General features: G+C 43.2%; 1 protein-coding gene across 4 annotated transcripts in view; it reads left to right on the forward strand.

The window, feature by feature from the left end:
• Positions 1-7355: 7355 nt before the first annotated feature.
• eda (ectodysplasin A) overlaps positions 7356-21344 on the forward strand; it is a 301068-nt gene continuing 287079 nt past the window's right edge. For all 4 annotated transcript variants that reach the window (XM_068047219.1, XM_068047220.1, XM_068047221.1 and 1 more), the window contains exon 1: positions 7356-7800. In XM_068047219.1, the coding sequence (XP_067903320.1) occupies positions 7501-7800 (300 nt within the window). In that variant the 5' untranslated portion in view covers positions 7356-7500. The remainder of the gene's footprint in view (positions 7801-21344) is intronic.

Genomic DNA, 21344 nt, shown 5'->3' on the forward strand with positions numbered 1-21344 from the left:
TGCCCCTCATAATTTTGTACACCTCAATCATGGCCCCCCTCAGCCTTTTCTGCTCTAAGGAAATCAACCCTAGCCTTTTCAGTCTCTCTTCCTAGCTGAAATGCTCCAGCCCATGCAACATCCTGGTGAATCTCATCTGCACCCGCTCCAGTGCAATCACATCCTTACTATAGTGTGGTGCCCAGAACTGTACACAGTACTCCCAGCTGTGGCCTAACTAGCATTTTGTACATCTCCATCATAACCTCCCTGCTCTTATATTCTATGCCTTGGCTAATAAAGGCAAGTATCCCATATGCCTTCCTAACCACCTTATCTACCTGTGTTGCTGCCTTCAGTGATCTATGGACAAGTATACCACAAGTTCCCTCTGACCCTCTGTACTTCCTAGCATCCTACCATCCATTGTATATTCCCTTGCCTTGTTACTCCTCCCAAAATGCACCTCACACTTCTCAGGATTAAATTCCATTTGCCACAGCTCCGCCCATCTTACCAGCCCATATATATCACCCTGTAATCTAAGGCTTTCCTCCTCACTATTTACGACACCACCAATTTTCATGTCATCTGCGAACTTACTGATCATACCTCCTATATTCACGTCTACATCATTAATGTACACTACAAACAGCAAGGGTCCCAGCACCGATCCCTGTGGTACACCACTGGTTACAGGCGTCCACTCGCAAAAACAACCCTCGACCATCACCCTCTGCCTCCTGCCATTAAGCCAATTTTGGAACCAATTTGCCAAATTGCCCTGGATCCCATGGGCTCTTACCTTCTTAACCAATCTCCCATGTGGGACCTTATCAAAAGCCTTACTGAAGTCCATGTAGATTACATCAACTGCTTTACCCTCATCTACACATCTAGTCACCGACTCGAAAAATTCAATCAAGTTAGTTAGACACGATCTCCCCATGACAAAGCCATGCTGACTATCCCTGATTAATCCCTGCCTCTCCAAGTGGAGATTAATCCTGTCCCTCAGAATTTTTTCCAGTAGTTTCCCAACCACTGATGTTAGACTCACCAACCTGTAAGTACCTGGTTTAACCCGACTACCCTTCTTGAATAATGGCACCACATTCGCTGTTCTCCAATCCTCAGGTGCCTCTCCTGTGGCCAAAGAAGATTTGAAAATTTGTGGCAGAGCTCCTGCAATCTCCTCCCTTGCCTCAAATAACAGCCTGGGATATATCTCATCTGGGGATTTATCCACCGTTAAGCCGGTTAAAACAGCTAATACTTCTTCCCTTTCAATGCTAATATGTTCAAGTATATTACAATCCCCCTCCCTGATCTCTACACCTACATCGTCATTCTTCATAGTGAACACAGATACAAAGTAATCATTTAAAACCTCACCTATGTCCTCCGGCTCCACACACAGATTGCCACTTTGGTCCCTAATGGGCACTACTCTTTCCCTGGTTATCCTCTTTCCCTTAATATACTTAGAAAACACCTTAGGATTTTGCTTTATCTTGACCGCCAGTGTTTTTTCAAGTCCCCTCTTCGCTCTCCTAATTCTTTTTAAAGTACTCCCCCTACACTTTCTATACTCCTCTTGTGCCTCCGCTGTTTTCAGTGCTCTGAATCTGCCATAAGCCTCCTTTTTTTCATGCTCCAATCCTCTATATCCCTTGACGTCCAGGTTTCCCTGGACTTGTTGGTCCTACCCTTCACCTTAATGGGTATATGTTGGCTCTGAACTCTCACTATTTCCTCTTTGAATGACTCCCACTGGTCTGATGTAGACTTTTCTACAAGTAGCTGCTCCCAGTCCATTTTAGCCAGATCCTGTTTTATCATCTTAAAATCAGCATTCCCCAATTCAGTACCTTTATTTCCGATCCATCTTTGTCCTTTTCCATAACTACCTTAAATCTTACAGAGTTATGGTCACCCAAAATGCTCTCCCATTGGCACTTCCACCACTTGTCCGGCTTCATTCCCTAGGATTAGGTCCAGTACTGCCCCTTCTCTTGTACTGGCTCAAAAAGCTCTCCTGTACGCATTTTAAGAATTCCGCCCCTTTAACCTTTTGCACTAAGACTATCCCAGTAGATATTGGGGAATTGAAATCCCCTACTATTATTACCCTATTATTTTTACACTTCTGAGATTTGCTCCTCTATCTCTTCCTGACTGTTTGGAGGTCTGTAGTACACTCCCAGCCAAGTGATTGCCCCGTTTTTGTTTTTAAGTTCTACCCATATGGCCTCATTTGAGGAACTTTGTAAGATATCATCCCTCCTTACTGCATAATTAACTCCTTGATCAATAGTGCAATGCCACTTCCTCTTTTACCCCCTCCCCTGTCTCCCCTGAAGATTCTATCCCCTGGAATATTGAGTTGCCAGTCCTGCCCCTCCCTCAACCATGTCTCTGTGAAAGCAATAATATCATAATCCCATAAGCTAATCAACGCCCTCAATTCATCTGCCTTACTAGTAATACTCCATGCATTAAAATAGATGCAATCCAGCCTTGCATTTTTCACTTGTGCCTTAACAGGTCTATATTTGCTCAGCCTTCCAGACTGACTCAGTTTCTCTTCTATATTTGACTGTGCATCAGCCCCTACTGTACCTCCACTCTGTATCCCATCCCCCTGCCAAATTATTTTAAAACCTCCCCAACAACAGCACTCGCAAACCTCCCAGCAATGATGTTGGTCCCGTTCCTGTTCAGGTGCAACCCGTCCAACTTGTACAGGTCCCACCTTTGCCAGAAACAGACCCAATGATCCAGGAAACTAAAACCCTCCCTCCTGCACCATCTCCTAAGCCACGCATTCATCTGCTCTATCCTCCTATTCCTATACTCACAAGCACATGGCACCGGGCGTAATCCAGAGATTACAACCATTGAGGCCCTGCTTTTTAATCTGCTACCTAGCTCCCTAAATTCTTGTTGCAGGACCTCATCCCTCTTTCTACCTATGTCGTTGGTACCAATGTGTACCATGACCTCTGACTGTTCAGCCTCCCCCTTCAGAATGTCCTGCAGCCGCTCCGTGACATCCTTGACCCTAGCACCAGGGAGGCAACATACCATCCTGGAGTCACGTTTGCGGCCACAGAAACACCTATCTGTACCCCTTACGATAGAATCCCATTCCTTTTCCTCCCCTGCCGTGCAGCTGAGCCACCCGTGGTGCCACAGACTTGGCTGTTGTTGCAATCCCCTGAGAAGCTATCTCCCTCAGAGGGGGAGATGGACTCAGGGGACTCCTGCACTATCTGCCTTGTTCTTCTACTCTGCCTGGCAGTCACCCATTCCCTTTCTGCCTGAGCAGTCTTTAACTGTGGTGTGACCACCTCCCTGTATGTGCTATCCACGATGATCTCAGCCTTGCGGATGCTCCACAGTGTCTCCAGCCGCTGCTCCAGATCTGAAATGCGGATTTCAAGTAGCTGCAGCTGGAGACACTTTCTCCACATGTGTTTGCCCTGGACACTGGAAGTGTCCCTGACTTCCTACATAGCACAGGAGGAGCATTCCGAGCTGCCCTGCCATGACTTATCCTTAATTTATCATCTTAAATTACCCCAAAATTAGATTATTTACACCAGGGACCTTGATTCCCTGAAAAAAAAACACTACTTACTATATTTAAAAAAACTGTAGACCTTTCCCTTTACTTTTAGTTATTTACCCGGCTATTTAGAGTTATTCCTTAACAGCAGATACTCACCAAACAATCACCTTGCAGCTTTCCTGTGACGTCATTGCTCACTTTGTTTTCAAACTCCGGCGTGCCTGGACTGCTCTCCACTCCGCTCCCGGAAGGTAATTGACTGGGCCTCAATCCTCGGGCTCAATTTATCAGCTCCACTCTTGGCGTTCTCTCCACAGGTCCGCTCCTCTCCGCTCCGCTCCCGGAGGGTAAGGTAAGGAAGGTTAGAGGGCTGGAAGATGTTACAGAAATTGAGGGGCCATGGAAGGATTTGAAAAGAAGAATAAGAACTATAAAATTGGGTTGTTTCCAGACCAGGAGGTAATGTAGGTCTTCAGGCACAGCGGCGACGGATGAACAGGACTTAGCACAAGTTAGAATACAGGCAGCAGGTTATTTGATCAGGTCAGTTGGAAGAGTTGAGTTTAAAGGTAACAGTGCCATAGGTGAGGGGTTCAGCAGACAGCTACATGTGTTATTTGTCATAATTTGCAGTTTTGGAATATCTTGGCTTCACTGCACACAGAGTGACATCCTGCTGCTCTCTTCCCCCTCCACCTAAACCCATCTTATGTTTGATCTGTAGGCACACCTACAGTATGTGGTTGTGTGATCAGTGAAATACACTTCTACCTTTAGAAACTTAGCCACCATCAACAGCAATGGGTAATGTAAACTTGCTGATTTACCTTATCCCATTGTCAGCACAGACATGCATTTTTTTAGGTTTTAGGAACAGCCACTGGATTCTATTTGATAGTTGATGGAGAATAGTGCTGAATGGAAGTGTCAAGGGGAGAGCAACACTGGTATACTGCTGCTCTTTGGAAAGCAGTGCAGAAATATAAAATGTTAAATCTAACACTTCTCCAATGATGTGATTGAGAAGGCTGCAGTGACATGGTGAAGAAGGACAGGTATATCTGGATTCGTTTTCATACCACCAGTTTCTGGTGCAGGAAAATCTCACCTTTGGCAGGGGGTAAGGGAGGGCAGAGAGACCAATGGGGAGGAATAAAAAGAGCTCCATCATTAGGTTGGCACTGTGAAAATCTGCACAATCACTTTAAAGACTTCCCTCTTTAATGTAGTCTGCATTCTGATTGGCTAGTTAGAATATTCAGGAGAGAGATCGAGGGAAAAGGACAGTGAAACCCCTGAGGTTGTATGCACCAAAATATGGTTTTGCTGGGTAATGCAAATGTGCATTGCATGTAAAATGGAATGGAAGAGTTGTGAGGCAACTCACTTTCTGTATTGAAGGAAACTGATTGCTTTGCACTTTCTGGAATGTCAAATTGGAACTGTTTTGTAATGTATTTTTTTTTTTTACAGGTTTTTATGAATAAAGTATATTTTTGGCAAAAAAAAAGTTGGGGTTCCTTCTACTGATCATTAAACAGTGACCCATTCTGGAAAGTGCTTGCATGTGGGTATTGGTTGATAGCAGTATTGGGCTCAGCTCTGAGACCCTTCTGATTGAATGGACCTGTGACAGCTCCACACAAATTTTCATCAGAAAGAATTGGGCCCTGGCTACAGCAGTGCAATGCTGCAATCTGGATCACAACAGGGAAACACAAGAAGCAGGAAATTACAATTATCATGCTACCTCCTTTAATAGTTTTGGTTGGTATTGCTGAGTCAAGAGACCAGGAGAGCCCTAGTACATTTTCTGTGCGAGTTAGCTGATGTCAGCTAGGCCAGTACAATTGGCATTAGTGTCCCTAGGTTAAGGAAGGTTAAATCAGCTATGCTTTCACTGCTGATTGTCATCCGTGCTGGGAAGTATATGTGTGTGGATATCAGACAAGGACAGTATTGAGTCCTGTCCTCTTCTGTGGCAGAGCTACGTTGGGCTGACTAGGGAGATCAATCTCAATGTTTGGTCAACATGGCAGGAAGGGAATTGAGCTGGAAACTGGGGAATGGTGACTTACCCAGTCCGAAGGCCAAGCCAGAAACTGCACAAACCTACAGAGTGAAGATGGGGGACAGAGGTTCCTGTGAGCCAAATGGAGCTGAACTATCAAAGCTGCACAGCTGACTTCAAAATGATGTGGTGGGGGGTTCATGACCTGTACCCCCCCCCCCCTTTACGGACTCCGTCGCTGCCTCCCAATGGCTGAATAGCCTGACAATAGTCACTGTCTAGGATCATACAAGTGATCACTGGCATAAGGTACCAGATAGCCAACGGTATCCAAAGACCAACATAAATCAGCATGTTCAGAAGAGAACACATTTTAAAAAATAGTCTCAGAGACTTGTAAGCGTTTTCATTGAAGCTTTCTAGCTTCTTGCAGTTTCATGAACCCTGTGGTTGCAATGAAATCATGTAAAGGGGAAAAAAATCTTGCCTTTTTTTATGAAGCACCTTTCGTGACCTCAGGATATCTCAAAGCACTTTACAGCCAATTAAATAATTTTGAAGTGATTTTGTAATGCAGGAAATGCAGCAGCCAATCTGTGCACAGCAAGGTCCCACTGTTGTGATAATGTGATAATGGCCAGATCATTTTTTTTTCAGTGATGTTGATTGGAGGAGGGGTAAATATTGACAAGAACGTCTTTGAAATAGTGTCACTGGATCTTTTACATCCACCTGAGAGAGCAGAAAGGGCCTCAATTTAATGTCTCATCTGAAAGGCAGCAACTTCTATATTGCTGTACTTCCTGACAGTGTCAGTTTCGATTTTGTGCTCAAGTCCTGGAATGGAACTTGAAAGCACGACCTTTGACGAGAGTGCGACTCACTGAACCAGGGCTAGCACACATAAAGGAACATCTTGAACCGTTCTACAACCTGTTGCGTCTCTGGCTCACATGCACAAATACTGTAACTTCAAAAGACTTCCTGAGAAAGCTAAGAAAAAATCTACAAGCGATTGGGGGGCGGGGCGGGGCAACTCCCAGTTACTGGCCGTTTATTTTATCGTTTAAACATCGTTCTGTGTATTTTCTTCTCCATTAACAAAACAAGGGTTAAAACTTGACAGCAAGAATGGAACCGTGGTGCAGTTTTGCTAAATATTTCTTTTTATCCAGAAAACATGCTTTTTAAAGCTCAGTCACACAGTACTCACAGGAGAGCACATTCGCCGATCAGGTGTGTCGATGTGTCTGTGCCTGTGCTGAACACAGTGTGTCTGTGAGTTTAGCACTCGCTCTTGGATCGGAAAGCTCGAATCTCGGACACGTTAGTCACATCACACAAGCTATCTTAAGGGAGAGCAATCTACGGGGGAAAAAAGGAGAAATGTTTCACACCATGCCTATCACAAATAGTGTCACCCAAATGATGCATTTGCTACAATTTATAATCTCCTTGCGGGGGAAAAAAACTTTACATTTTTTTGAAGGTCTCTAATTTGCAAAGAATTTTACTCCTCGAAGTTGCAAAAGACGCGGAAACTTTTTAGAATGAATAAAACATGCATGTTTATTTTCACTTTTTTTGGAACTGTTCCTATTATTGCTGTGCAAATGACAAGTTGGAAAAATAATACCATTCTCTGAAACGGTCCATCGAATTGTCATGATGTTGGATGATGGGCGTTGCAGCTAGCCAATAAGGGAAAGGTTCCCACAATGGGGTGGGACGTCTCAGGTCTGATTGGCAGGTGGAATGTAACCTGACTCAGTTTCCCTGTTTAATAAACCACTCACATGAGAACCTCTTCAGTGCAGGAAGTTCTTGCTGTTTAAAATCAACTAATCGGATTTTTTTTTGGTTAAAAGTAGACGATTGGATATGGTGTAGGAAGAAGAAAAAATACTTTCAACGACTGGAATAGTACTTTAAAAAAATGTCAACGAAAAGTTTCGAGGGCAAGTTATTAAATTACGAGAAAGCGTTTCCCACAACTTGCGATTGCAGGAAGCAATGCAACAACTGTGGGATCTTCCTGGGCTGCTTCGTCCTGTCGCTGTTCCTGCACCTGGTCACGCTGGTCTGTTACTTGGATCTCCGATCCGAGGTAAAACGGGAGCTGAGGCTGCAGAGCGGGAGCGAGTATTCAGCTGAGTATTTACCAGATGCCTCCCGTGTCCCCATGCACCCGAGTGAGCGTGTGTTGGAAATACAATCTGCTGCTGCTGTCGACCGGGTGAGTTTCCCCAAGCCTGTCCTTGGTGTCTAGCCCTGTAAGCAATTGCCCAGTAAAACTTTAGTGATGCAACTCAAAGTTTGTGTAGTTTTGTTCCCCCCCCCCCCGACAAAACTATTTATTACCAGCATTTCTACATTGAAACTTGCTTGATCATATTGTGTATATATAATGTATTATTTTCATTGGACCAATATAGGAGCAAGCGTTTGATTTATCAGATGTGTGGTGGGGGGAAACCATACCAGCCTGCAAGCTTGTGCATTTGTATCTGTTCCACTATCATTGCTTATTCTATCTGCAGAATGTTTTATTTTTTTTAAGTTTCTAAACGTTGCTTTTATCCACTCCTTGTCGCCTCTCTCTTACGGTGTCGACATCATTCATGACTTGTTAGGGCGCACAGGTGGTTGATACCATTAATATGATCTGCAAACGCAAGTAGTTCTTGTATAACTAGTAATAGTAGCATTGAGTTAACAACTCTACCAATGTTTTTTAAAATCTAAAAAAAACACTGCGTATAACGGGTGGCCCATCCAATATTGCCCACTTTGCGCCACCGCTCGAGATGAATTTTAACCCCAATATATCTTTCTAGCTCATGACGCACTCTGCATTGGTGCAAAATCGCCTTATTGAACAGGTGCCCTGACCCCAATACCACACTCGATGAGCCACAGCAGACCAGGAGATTGATCTCAGTGCTTTGTGCCTGGTGCAAGAGGGGGAAGTAAGCAGCCAATATTGCCTGTTCTGATTGCTACCCGAAGATTCCTGCTGGAAAGTGCACATTGGACATTGAACAAGGCTGGGATACAGCTTGGCCACGTTAGCCCTCTGACACAAGACTCACATCTGAAACTGGGCTTCTTGGCTGACGGACTGGAAGAAGGGGAGGAACTGCCCCTATTTGTAATCCAGCAGGATTTGGTGGTTCAAGGAAGAAGGAATTCCACGGTAAAGTTGGAGAGTTCAGGAGTGTAAAGCATAAATTTAGCAGGAAGATAAATACAAGGGGAGAAAGACTCAATCCAATTTAAAGTTTTTCAATACCTCCAGCAATAATACTCACCAATTCTCTGCACAGTTGCTGAAGACAGCTACACACTAATCTTGGCATTGAGGCCATCAGAAATAGGATTAATAGTAAAGGCTCTAATTATAGTTTTTGGTAACCTGTAAAATTTAATAGATAAGAAAAATATCCTAAATAAAATGATTTTGTACAATAATTGTGTGTACTCAGATAAATTGTCACTGACGGAACTGAGTACGATGGTTGCTGTTGAGAGTTGCACAATAGAATGTCCAGTAATTGTTGAAGTTTAAAACATAATCGTAGAAGTTTACAGTACAGAAAGAAGAATCCATCATTGTAGTGCTGGCTTACTGAGGGAGCTTTTCCCCTTACCCTTTAAACATTTTTCCCCCAAATATTTAAAGAAGTACTAAGTGGCATACATAACTCCTTGCAGATCTGTAGTCAGCTATATGTTAAATATGTACAAGCACAGTATAGCGTTCGCCAGAGCTGGCGGGCAGCCATAAAGGCGGGGCTAAAATGTGGCGAGTCGAAGAGACTTAGCAGTTGGCAGGAAAAAAGACAAAAGCGCAAGGGGAGAGCCAACTGTGTAACAGCCCCGATAAACAAATTTTTCTGCAGCACCTGTGGAAGAGCCTGTCAGCAGCACAGTGGCGCAGTGGTTAGCACCGCAGCCTCACAGCTCCAGCGACCCGGGTTCAATTCTGGGTACTGCCTGTGTGGAGTTTGCAAGTTCTCCCTGTGTCTGTGTGGGTTTTCTCCGGGTGCTCCGGTTTCCTCCCACAAGCCAAAAGACCTGCAGGTTGGTAGGTAGGTAAATTGGCCATTATAAATTGTCCCTAGTATAGGTAGGTGGTAGGGAAATATAGGGACAGGTGGGGATGTGGTAGGAATATGGGATTAGTGTAAGATTAGTATAAATGGGTGGTTGATGGTCGGCACAGACTCGGTGGGCCGAAGGGCCTGTTTCAGTGCTGTATCTCTAAACTAAACTAAAACTAAACTCTAGAATTGGCCTTTATAGCCACTCCAGTCGCTGCTCCACACACCACTGACCACCTCCAGGCACTTACCCATTGTCTCTCGAGATGAGGCCAAAGAAGAAGAGTATAGCACAGTGCTTTTTTTAATGACTTTCCATTACAATAACTGATTAAATGGCAACAACATATATGTTTGTATCGCAACTTTATAATAATGGTGCTCTGTGCTTTCTCTTGCTCCTGAATTTGGAGATTACTCTCAAGTTTTCAGAAATGTTAATTGCAGGATATCTGTGAGCATGGACCCAGCATTAATCCCACCAATGCATAGGAGCGTAATGTGTTATGTGCCCGTAACAACTTGCTATTTGTTTTGCAGTCACTTGTCACTACATTTATTAATTGACATGCCGACAAGATCGCAATAGTTTAGAATATCCATAAATCATGAGCAAGCATAGAATGAAATGTTGAATTCTTTTTGGAAATGCATTTAGGGTGTTTATGAAAGCCGTTCCATGATTTTGCATGTGGTTGTGTTATTATGCATGTGTAGTTGGTGCAAAGTCAAGTAAGTTAACGGATTCCTACAACTTTAACTGTCTGCAGGAAGACTTTGGTGCCAAAGATAACAAGACTATTTTATGAATGCTGTAGATTTCTGCAGTGGCTAAATTGGTAAGTTCACTGCACTGGCGCTAAGCCATAATGATCAGGAAGGTTCCAGGTCCAATAGCTAATCTGCACTGAGTTTCCTGATGTATGGGAAGTGGGGGAGGAAATGTTTGAGGAGGAGGTATTTATAGGCTACTACAATTGTGTCTACGTTCCTCAAGATAAGGAGGAGAAAATTGCTGTTAAATGATTCCTGCTGCAAAACACAAATGTGGATGTTACGTGAAGATGGAATCAGAGTTAACTGTGGTTCCCCAATCACATTTTAAAAATGGTCATACGAACATACAAATTAGGAGCAGAAGTAGACCGTTCGGCCCCTCGAGCCTTCTCCGCCATTCAATAAGATCATGGCTGATCTGTTTGTGTTTCGAATTCCATTCTCCCATCTACCCCCAATAACCTTTGATTCCTTTGCCTAACAAGAATCTATCTGCATCTGCTTTAAAATTATTCAATGACCCTGCCTCCACCACCTTCTGTGGCAGACAGTTCCAAAGTGACACAACCCTCTGAGAGAAAAAAATTTCTCCTCATCTCTATCGTAAAAGGGCAACCCTTAATTTTAAAACAGTGCCCCGTTGTTCTGGACTCACCCACAGGAGGAAACACCCTTTCGACATCCACCTTGTCAGGACCATTCAGGTTCTTATAAACTTCAATCAAGTCTCCCCTTACTCTTCTAAACTCCAATGAAAACAAGCCCAGTCTGTCCAGCCTTTCCTCAGAAGACAACCCGCTCATTCCAGGTATCAATCTAGTAAACCTCCTCTGAACCTCCAGTGCATTTACATCCTTCCTTAAATAAGAGACCAAAACTGCCCACAGTATTCAAGATGTGGGGCTGAAATTTATAGAGCCCTGGACGTCGGGCAATGGTGGGGTGGGGGGGCATGAAGATAGCTCCGGATGAGGCCTGCCACCGACCCTGACGCCGGCATGGCCCAGCCTGATCTCAACGGAGGCGGGGAGGCCTCGTGGTTGCCCCTCTGCCGCTTGGCGATGGGACCACGATTTCCATATGTAAATAAATTAACCTACCTGAATGAAGGTCCTGTCGCCTCCTGATTTGCTGCACTGATCTTCATCCTGGCAGACGGCACTGCCACGCCTTCGAATCCCCTTCCGGGGAAACGAGGTGTGACACCTGTGGGGAGGAGGTAATTTTCTTAGTACGGGAGGGTGGAGTGGGAAGGGGTAAAGGACAAAGGTTCTGATCTTTGGCAGGGGGAGGGACGGTCATCTAATTAAGATAAGTATTTCGGGTCGGGGAGAAGGGTAGGAATGACATGCATTGATATGGGGGGGAAGGTGGGAAAGGGCTTGGAAAGACTTTTTTAATTCATTTTTATTTACTTTAAATTACTTGTCTCTTTAAAAATGTTTAAGAAATACTCTGCTTTTTTATTCTTCCTGCCAAAGTGAACAACTTCACATTTTCCCACATTATGCTCCATTTGCCATATTTTTGCCCACTCACTCAACCTATCTATGTCAGTCTGAAACCTCCTTATGTCCTCTTCACAACTTACTTTCCTACCTATCTTTGTGTCATCTGCAAATCTAGCTACCATGACATCTAAGTAATTGAAATCAATTGTAAAAAGTTGAGGCCCCAGCACAGACCCCTGCGGGACTTCACTCGTCACCTCCTGCCAATCAGAAAAGGATCCATTTATGCATACTGTCTGTTTTCTGCCAGCCAGCCAATCTTCTTTCCATGCTAATATGTGACCCACTACACCATGAGCTCCTACTTTGCACAATAACCTTTTATGTGGCACCTTGTCAAATGCCTTCTGGAAATCCAAGTACAGCACGTCAACGGGCTCCCCTTTATCCACAGTGCTTATTACTCCTTCAAAGAACTCTACAACAAATTGGTTAATGATTTGCTTTTCACAAAACCATGCTGACTATTCCCGAGTACCTTGAGTTTTTCTAAGTGCCCAGCTATAGCCTCCTTAATGATCGATTCTAACACCTTCCCCATGACAGACACCAAGCTAACAGGCCTATAGTTACCTGTTTTCTGCCTCCTCACCTAGTCTTGGATAGAGGGGTTATATTTGCTACTTTGCAGGCTGATGGAACCTTTCCAGAATCTGGCGAATTCAGTAAAATTACCACCAGCACATCTACTACCTCATTAGCCACATCCATTAAGATTGTACGATGAAGCCCATCAGGACCCGGGGACTTGGTCACTTGGGCTAGTATTGATGAAACCTTATCCTAAACAAGTCATTGCATTTCAAGAAAAGAGGTGAGAGAAGGGAAAGTACAGTGGTTGGTGAGCAGAATCATTTGGGTATTATGATCACTGGTTAATCATTAGTGTTGCTGCATGGTCAGTATTTTGGATTTTAAATGATCTGATTTTTGATGTAAATAATAGCTCTATCCATGTCTGGTGTGATTATTTGCATAGTATTTCTTGAATAAAGGGGTGACCAGAAAGAGGTTTTTCAGCAAATAATGGAGTGTTGAATGCTTTGCTGAAAGCGGTTATTGAAGATGAGTCACCACGGCATTTAAGAGGGGATTAGTTAAGTATTTAATTGAAGAAAAATACTGAAGGCAACAAACCAGGATTGAAGTATTTAGCTGAGTGGTGGAGTTAGCACTTAGCAGTATTAGACAGCTGACCTTTTGTACTGATGGTTAGTTAACTTTTGTGTTGAAATTTTCTATGTTGTGCATCAATCAAATTAATTGTTAATGCAGAGAAATATTAAATGAGCATTTGTGCCCTGTGCACTCTGCATGCACATCAACCTGGAAAACAAGAAAACGTTGATCAGCAGTAAAAGCTGAAACAGCCTCAAAGTGGAACTGAAGAAGGGATCTGAGATGTGAAAACAGGTAGTTGGGGTTTTTGTAATTTAAGCGATAGATATATTCCCCATTCTTTCACCACTAAAACAGATTACCTGGTCATTGATTCCATTGCTGTTAGTAGAACCTTGCACAAATTAGTCTCTGTTTGCCTAAATTACAGCAGTGACTGCCCTACAAATGTCCTTAATTTGCTGTGAAGCACTTTAAGACGTCCTGAAGTTGTAAAATGTGCTATAGAAATGCAAGTTCTTTGTTTTCTACATTGCAGAGAGATTTTAAAAGAAGAGGGTGGTGCAGTGGTTAGCACCGCAGCCTCACAGCTCCAGTGACCCAGGTTCAATTCTGGGGACTGTCTGTGTGGAATTTGCAAGTTCTCCCTGTGACTGTGTGGGTTTTCTCTGGGTGCTCTGGTTTCCTCCCACATGCCAAAGACTTGTGGGCTGATAGGTAAATTGGCCATTATAAATTGCCCCTAGTGTAGGTAGGTAGTATAAGAATTGAGGGTGGGTGGGGATGTGAGAGGGAAATGGGATTAATGTAGGATTAGTATAAATGGGGTGGTTGATGGTTGGCATGGACTTGTTGGGCTGAAGGGCCTGTTTCAGTGCTGTATCTATCTATATATCTATGAAGGGAATCCTCATGAGATTCCTTTCATTCATGGCATGTGGGCATCACTGGCAGGGCATCCCTAATTACCCTTGAGAATGTGGTGGTGAACTTCCTTCTTCAACTGCTTCACTTTATGGTAAATGCTGGAGTTATAAAATTATGGAACATGTATAGAGATGAGGAAATATTCCGAGTACTTTTTTTTAAGCACTTTTATGGTCCACAATAAATAGATTTTTAGCTTTTTCAAAAAGTGTAGTTTAGATTTTCAACAGACAAAACAGCTGGTGACAACAACAACTTGTATTTATGTAGTGCCTGTAACATAGTGAACTGTCCCAAAGCAGTTCACAGGAGTATTATCAAACAAAGTTTGATAACAAGCCACATAAGGAGATATTAGGGCCAGATAGCCAAAGGCTTGGTCAAAGAGAGAGGTTTTAAGAGTATCTTCAAATAGAATGAGAGGTAGAGAGGTTTAAGGAGCGAATCCAGATCTTAGGGCGTTGGCAGGTTGCGAGTGGTGGAATGATTAAAATTGGGGATGCACAGGAAGGCCAGAATTAGAAGAGTGCTGATATTTTGGAAGGTTGTAGGGCTGGAAGTGGTTAGTGATTGGGTGGAAAGAGGCCAAGGAGAAATTTGAAAACAAGGTTGATGTCATGGTCATGCAAGGAGAAATTACAAACTGTCAAATGAACTGATGCATTGAACTCAAAACAGACACCTTTTGCTGCAAAACAAGATGAAGTAAGAGGCCAGGTGACCGCTCCTGTACTGCAAATACACATGGTAGCTGCTGGAACCCTGAAGCAATTGTCATGTCTAGTCAAGTGTTGAAGAAAGCATTATAAATGTAAATGGTCCATTCAATGTTAATGGCTACCCCACTTCAAAAAGTTGGGCAGACAATGACTTTGCAGACAGAGAGACTCCAGACTCAGAATAAAGGTTGTGAAAAAACACAATTTTATCCAGATGGTGTAGAGAGAAATGAATAATATCCAAACCCATTGTCTAACAATGGCCACACCATCAAACACCATTTACGAAAACACAATGGGAGAGAAATTTTGGTCACCTTACAGAAACCAAGAGTCTGATAAGGTGTTTTAATAACAGATATTTTCTGTGCAAAAGCCAGAAGGAGGAGAGAGACCCATCCCAGCAAGAAGAAGGACCCTGCCCAAATACCATCTTTAAACTACCTAGAGGCAGAGACCAAAGGTGGCCTTTGAAACTCCCTTCCTGAGAAATTGTAACAGGATTTTCAGTATTGTACTGTGACTGAGATTTGACCAAAGAAATCTGCAGCAGAGCATCCATCCACCTGAATCTTTCCAAAGTTTGACGCCAGTGAACCAGGAGAAAGGAGAAACAGGTCTGCACCATTCTTGAATTTTCCTCCCGGGACAACAAACAAGGTTTCACACCGAGCTCTTTTTAAAACCATCTGATTTAAATGCATGCTATCTTTTAATCTCTATCTTTTCTTGTGTGTGAGTGGGTGAAATGGTGAATATTTTCAGGTATTGTTTAATAAACATTTTCTTTAAACCTATGAGAAAACTGGTCATTTGTCTGTTTATTGACCATTAAAACACAATTCTAATAAAAACACTGTCTTCAGTCAGTTGAAAGATGAAATAGGAGAACCATCCCTATCATTTCCCACCTGTCTGTAACAATGACAGTTTTACAATTGAGGCATTTCTGCACAGGAGTGATGGGTATACGGGACTTGGGGGAGTTAGGACAAGGGCAGCAGAGTTTTGGTTAACCTCAAGTTTACAGAGGGTGGAAAATGGGAAACAGAACAGGAGTTTTTTGGAATAGCCAAGTCTAGAGGTAACAAAGGTGTGGGTGAGGATTTCAACAGATGAGCTGAGGCAGGGGTGGGGTCATGTTATGGAGGTGACAATGGGTGGTCTTTGTGATGGTGCGAATCTGCATTTGGAAGCTCATCTCAGGGTCAGATATGACACCAAGGTTTGAACTGTCTGGTTCAGTCTCCAGATGGCTGTTAGGAAGAGGGAAGGCATTGATGGCTGGCAGCTGCAGCAAAGGCTCAATGGTGTAAGGTCCCCCCCACCAAGCTGAACTGAGGGGCTGGATCCATGGGAAACCCCTTGAACTGTATTGGGAAAATTCTGTCTGCTTTAAAATGTAAAAATGTATCTGGCACGACAATGAAATGGAAGGGTTGTGAGGCAACTCATGATTGTATAGAAGGAAACGGACCGCCTTTGCACTGTTTGTATTTTTTGACTTGGTGCTGTTTGAAACTGTTTGGTAATGTATTTGTTACAGATTTTTATGAATAAAGTATATTTTGGAAATAAAAAAAAAAAGTTGATGGGAATAGACAAGGTTGACCATCACTATCCCAGAGTTATCTCAGCAATGTGTTAACCCCTGCTCCAGTTCTCGAGGCACCCTACTCCAATCAGACACAGTTTGTATTGACACTCCAGTGTTACCTATATTCAGACGCTGTATTCCATCCAACCTCTTGGCTTTTTGACATATTTTTCTCAACTCTCCCAGTTCATATTGGCACTCCTTCCTCACCATCAATGCAATCTGGCACTTTTTCCTCCTTCAATCCAGTTATGTAAGTATTTTCTGTATCCTTTTCCTCCCAGCGCATGTTGGCACTCTTTTCACCACCCCCCACTCCGTCCCCAGTCTCTCTTATGCTGACATTTTCTCTCCCTATTAATTTTGGCACTCAGCTTCCTCTTTGCCTCAAATCACAGCTTCTACCACTTTCTTCCCTTCATTAAACATCCTTTTTTATAATCTCAGTATGTTATGATTAGGTGTTTAAAGTAATGGCGCTGAAATTCCTGTCCTGTAATGTACATTTGAATTTTGAAAAGCAGTAAGGAAGATAACTTTATATTCGGTCCTTCCAAACTTGTGATGTGTTATGACCCTTCTTCTTCTTCTTTGTCTCTCGAGGCAAGGAGGCCAATGGGTAAGCACCTGGAGATGGTCAGTGGTTTGTGGAGCAGTGCCTGGAGTGGCGATAAAGGCCAATTCTAGAGTGCCAGATTCTTCCACAGGTGCTGCAGATAAAATTGGTTGTCAGGGCTGTTACGCAGTTGGCCAAGGTGGGAGTAATGCACTGTTAATTCAGTCCCACTAGTCCACAGGTCATAGCATATCAAATAAAGTTTCCCACTTATCAAAGAATACCCCAAATTAAACACTTTATTTATCCCCCAGAATAAAGCACACAAAGCCAGGTTACTTTAACATTAACTATTTGTTAGAAAATAAATAATAAATCTTAACTGCTAATGAGATAAATGTATATATATGAGAAACTCCTTATTTCCTTAACCCCTATGCACACACACATACACTTAAAAAAAAACGGTTAACCGGGCAAAAGGATTTTTGATTTATAGGTGTTTCTTGGGAATAAAAAGGAAGAAAAAAAGATTGAGTTTATCGTGTTCTGGTAGGATGTTTTCGGTATGGTGAGGTGTCCCAGAGTCAAATAGTCAGACGCCACTCAATCTCTCCAGGTGAGGTTGATGAACAGTCTGTGATGGGTAGACTTTCAAGTCAGTTTGTCTGCAGCAGGTGTCACACAGGACATTCAGCAGGAGTGCAGCAACCGGTTTTTAAAAACAGCAGTCTAGCAGTAGAAGCTTTCTTGAAATTTCAGGATCTCCCAAAACACAGGAGGCAGCAGGAACCACTCTAGATGCAGGAATTCTTCAGAGACAGGAGGCAATAGGAACCTGCCACCTTTCAAATGCAGGATTCCTTTTCAAGAGATGCACGTCTCCTTTATAGAGAGAGGTAACACTTTTCTGGGTCTTCCTCCCTTGCTGCAGGCAGGTCAAAGCAAAGATTTCATATGCCTGCCCTTTGTCTAATTCACAGGCTTTTTAAATGGTTAAAGGTGAAAAAAGAACCTTCCTGAACATGGTCGCATGTCCAGGCACAGTGTCTCCCCCTGTCACTCAAAAGCTGCTGTGAAGAAAGATCAAACCCCTGTGGTTTCCTTGCAATTGCTGGCTTTCCTGTCCTTGTACAAGTTCAATTTCCTTTCAAATCACCAATAAAGTTCAACTTTTGTGAAGACTTCCTTTGAAAACATCGCAGGAATTCCAATTATTTGCAGGTTAGTGTCCACTGAGCATAAAAAATCCTTTTCTCAGTTTTTAAACACACACAATTCTAAGTTTTCTTTTTAAAAACAAAACACTTGTAACAGATGTCACTCAAAACAATGTCGCTAAACATGATGCGAGTGGTGGATGTAGGTCTCGGGGATGAAATGAGTAGTACACATTAGCATGCTGACTTAAATTAATTATTTTTATACCCAGTGACAACATTGTTAGGCCGGTTTTAAAATGTGCAGGAAAGTAACATTCCTTAAAATAATTTTGGTAGTTCTGTATTGGCAAACTACCCCCTGCCCTTTACCATTCCTACAAATTATTCCCCCCTTCTCAAGAAGTTTTAACATCATTCCTGGGGTGAGTGCACGAGTTTTAATCACACTCAGAACTCCCTATCTGTTTAAAATAGTGCCATGGGATCTTTTCCATCCACCTGAGAGAGCAGTTGGGGCCTCGGTTTAATGTCTCATCTAAAAGATGGCACCTCCAACAATGCAACGCTCCCTCAGTACTGCACTGGAGTGTCAGCCTAGATTTTGTGCTGACCAATATTTATCCCTCAAACAACTTCAGTAAATCAGATTATCTGGTCATTATCGCATTACTGTTTGTGTGAGCTTGCTGTGTGCAAATTGGCTTTTGTGTTTCCTACATTGCAACAGTGACTACACTTCAAAAGTACTTCATTGACTGTGGAGTGATTTGGGCATCCTGAGGTTGAGAAAAGCACTACATAAATGCAAGATCTTCTTGCAGAGCCTCATCCAAATGGTCAACCCTGTTGGCTGACCTTAGATAATGCGTGTCAGTAGGCTATTCCTCCACTGGGGTGGAATTGGTAGTCACAGTTGAGGTCAGTCCCATTCTTACACATGCACAAAGGCACTCTTTCAACAAGGGTTGCTAGATAACAGTCCAGATTGGGAACCCTGCCTGATTTGTTTTTTTTTCCAAAAATATACTTTATTCATAAAAATTTGCAAAAAATATATTACAAAACAGTTCAAATTTGACATTTTTGGAAAGTGCAATAGTGATCACATTCCTTCGATACAGAAACATAAGGTTCCTCACAATTCTTGCCATTCCATTTTATATGCAGTGTACATTTGCATTACATAGCAAAAACATTTTTGGTGCATACAGCCCGTGGGGTTTTACATGGGTTCTAGCCGCTCGGTTCACTATGGTGGGAGGGCCTTACACAGTGGTTTTCCCCCATTGAGCCTTTGTAGCAGCGGCCCCAAGCTTTAGTCCCTCCCTCAGCACGTAGTCCTGGACCTTGGAATGTGCCAGTCTGCAACACTTGGGCATGGAATGCTTTTTGCACTGGAAGACCAGCAAGTTTTGGGCAGACCAAAGAGTGTCTTTCACCGAGTTGATGGTACTCCAGCAGTAGTTGATGTTTATCTTTGTGTGTGTCCCAGTAAAATACCTGTCCCTGTAGAGCACAGACTCCTGTGTGTTACAGACGTGCTTGGGATGAACTTCGACAAAAAACACTGCATCTCTTTCCACATCTGCTTTGCAAAGACACATTCCAAGAAGGAGGTGGGCAACTGTCTCTTCCCCACCACAGCCACCTCGAGGGCATCATGCGGAGGCGGTAAGATTCCGGGCGTGCAGGAAGGATCTGACGGGGAGGGCCCTTCTCACCACCAGCCAAGCTACGTCTTGGTGTTTGTTTAAAAGTTCTGGCGATGAGGCATTCTGCCAAATGACTTTGACAGTCTGCTCGGGGAGCCATCCGACAGGATCCACTGTCTCCTTTTCCCACAGGGCCTTAAGAACGTTACTGCCTGATGGGTTTGTGGTCAAAGGTGTATTTCTGCACAAACTTTTCCATGAAGGATAGGTGGTGCGGGATAGTCCAACTGAATGGAGCGTTCTGCGGCAATGTGGCCAGACCCATCCTTCGCAACACCAGGGACAGCACAAAGTGACACTTGGTGTTTGTGTACTGACTGGGGTTCTACGAACAGCTTGATGCAACCACAGACATTGGTTTTAGTGCCCCGGGACAGAAAAAGACAACCACAGCATTCCTATTGTGGTCATCTAACTTAATGCTGGAGTTCTCGTCCATCATCTTCCAAGTCAACATGACATAGCTACTGACTGACCAAACTATAGTGCCAGCTTAGAGAACAATGTTTTAAGCCTATGTCTAAGTAAAACTTGGCTACTGTGATGAGGGAATTAAATTTGTCAGTGTGATCAAAAACAAGAGTTCCTGAGGAGTTATTTTGAGCATTTTCCACAGTTACATATTCTAAGTGTGTAAATTGAAGTACCGGTGCATTGCACCATAAAGTGGTGAGTTTTATGTTAACATCAGATTATTGCCTCCCCTTCCCTAATCCATTTATCTGCTCTCAATCAGCCGCATCACATCACCTATCCTTTGCAAAGCAGGTGTGGAAAGAGATGCAGTGGTTTTTGTCAAGGTTCATCCCAAGCAGCTCTGTAACACAGGAGTCTGTGCTCTACGGGCTGTTCCCAGGGACGCACACCGAGACAAACATCAACTGCTGCTGGAGGGCTATCAATTCGGTGAAAGACGCCCTTTGGTCTGCCCGAAACTTGCTGGTCTTCCAGCGCAAAGAGTTGTCCACCACCGAATGTTGCAGACTGGCACATTCCAAGGTCCAGGACTACGTGCTGAGGGACGCACTAAAGCTTGGGGCAGCCGCAGCAAAGGCTCAATGGAGAAAGACCACAGTGTAAGGTCCCCCGCACCAAGCTGAACTGAGGGGCTGGATTCATGGGAAACCCCTCGAACTGTATCGGGAAAATTTTTTGTGCTGTAAATGTAAAAATGTATATGGCATGACAATGAAATGGAAGGGTTGTGAGGCAACTCAAAATTGTATAGAAGGAAACTGATCACCTTTGCACTGTTTGTATTTTTTGACTTGATGCTGTTTTAAACTGTTTGGGAATGTAATTTTTACAGATTTTTATGAATAAAGTATATTTTAGAAATAAAAAAAATACTCATCACAAGACTTGCATTTTTGTGCTTCCCCTTGGTGCTGAACTGGCTTCAGAGCAGCATTTTGTTGCCTTTGGCAATACGTTGAGGGAAAGGCAGACAATTACTTTTGTAAAACAACCCTCAGTAGAGAACAAGAATTGACAAGGAACATTGGTTCATTTCCTGTTCATCAGTGAGAGAGTGTCAGCCTCACAAAGGAGAAATAGCTTCTTTCTATTCTGTTCATTTTTATAAAAGACATGATA

This window comes from Heterodontus francisci, chromosome 15 (assembly GCF_036365525.1).
Source record: "Heterodontus francisci isolate sHetFra1 chromosome 15, sHetFra1.hap1, whole genome shotgun sequence".
Lineage (NCBI taxonomy): Eukaryota > Metazoa > Chordata > Chondrichthyes > Heterodontiformes > Heterodontidae > Heterodontus > Heterodontus francisci.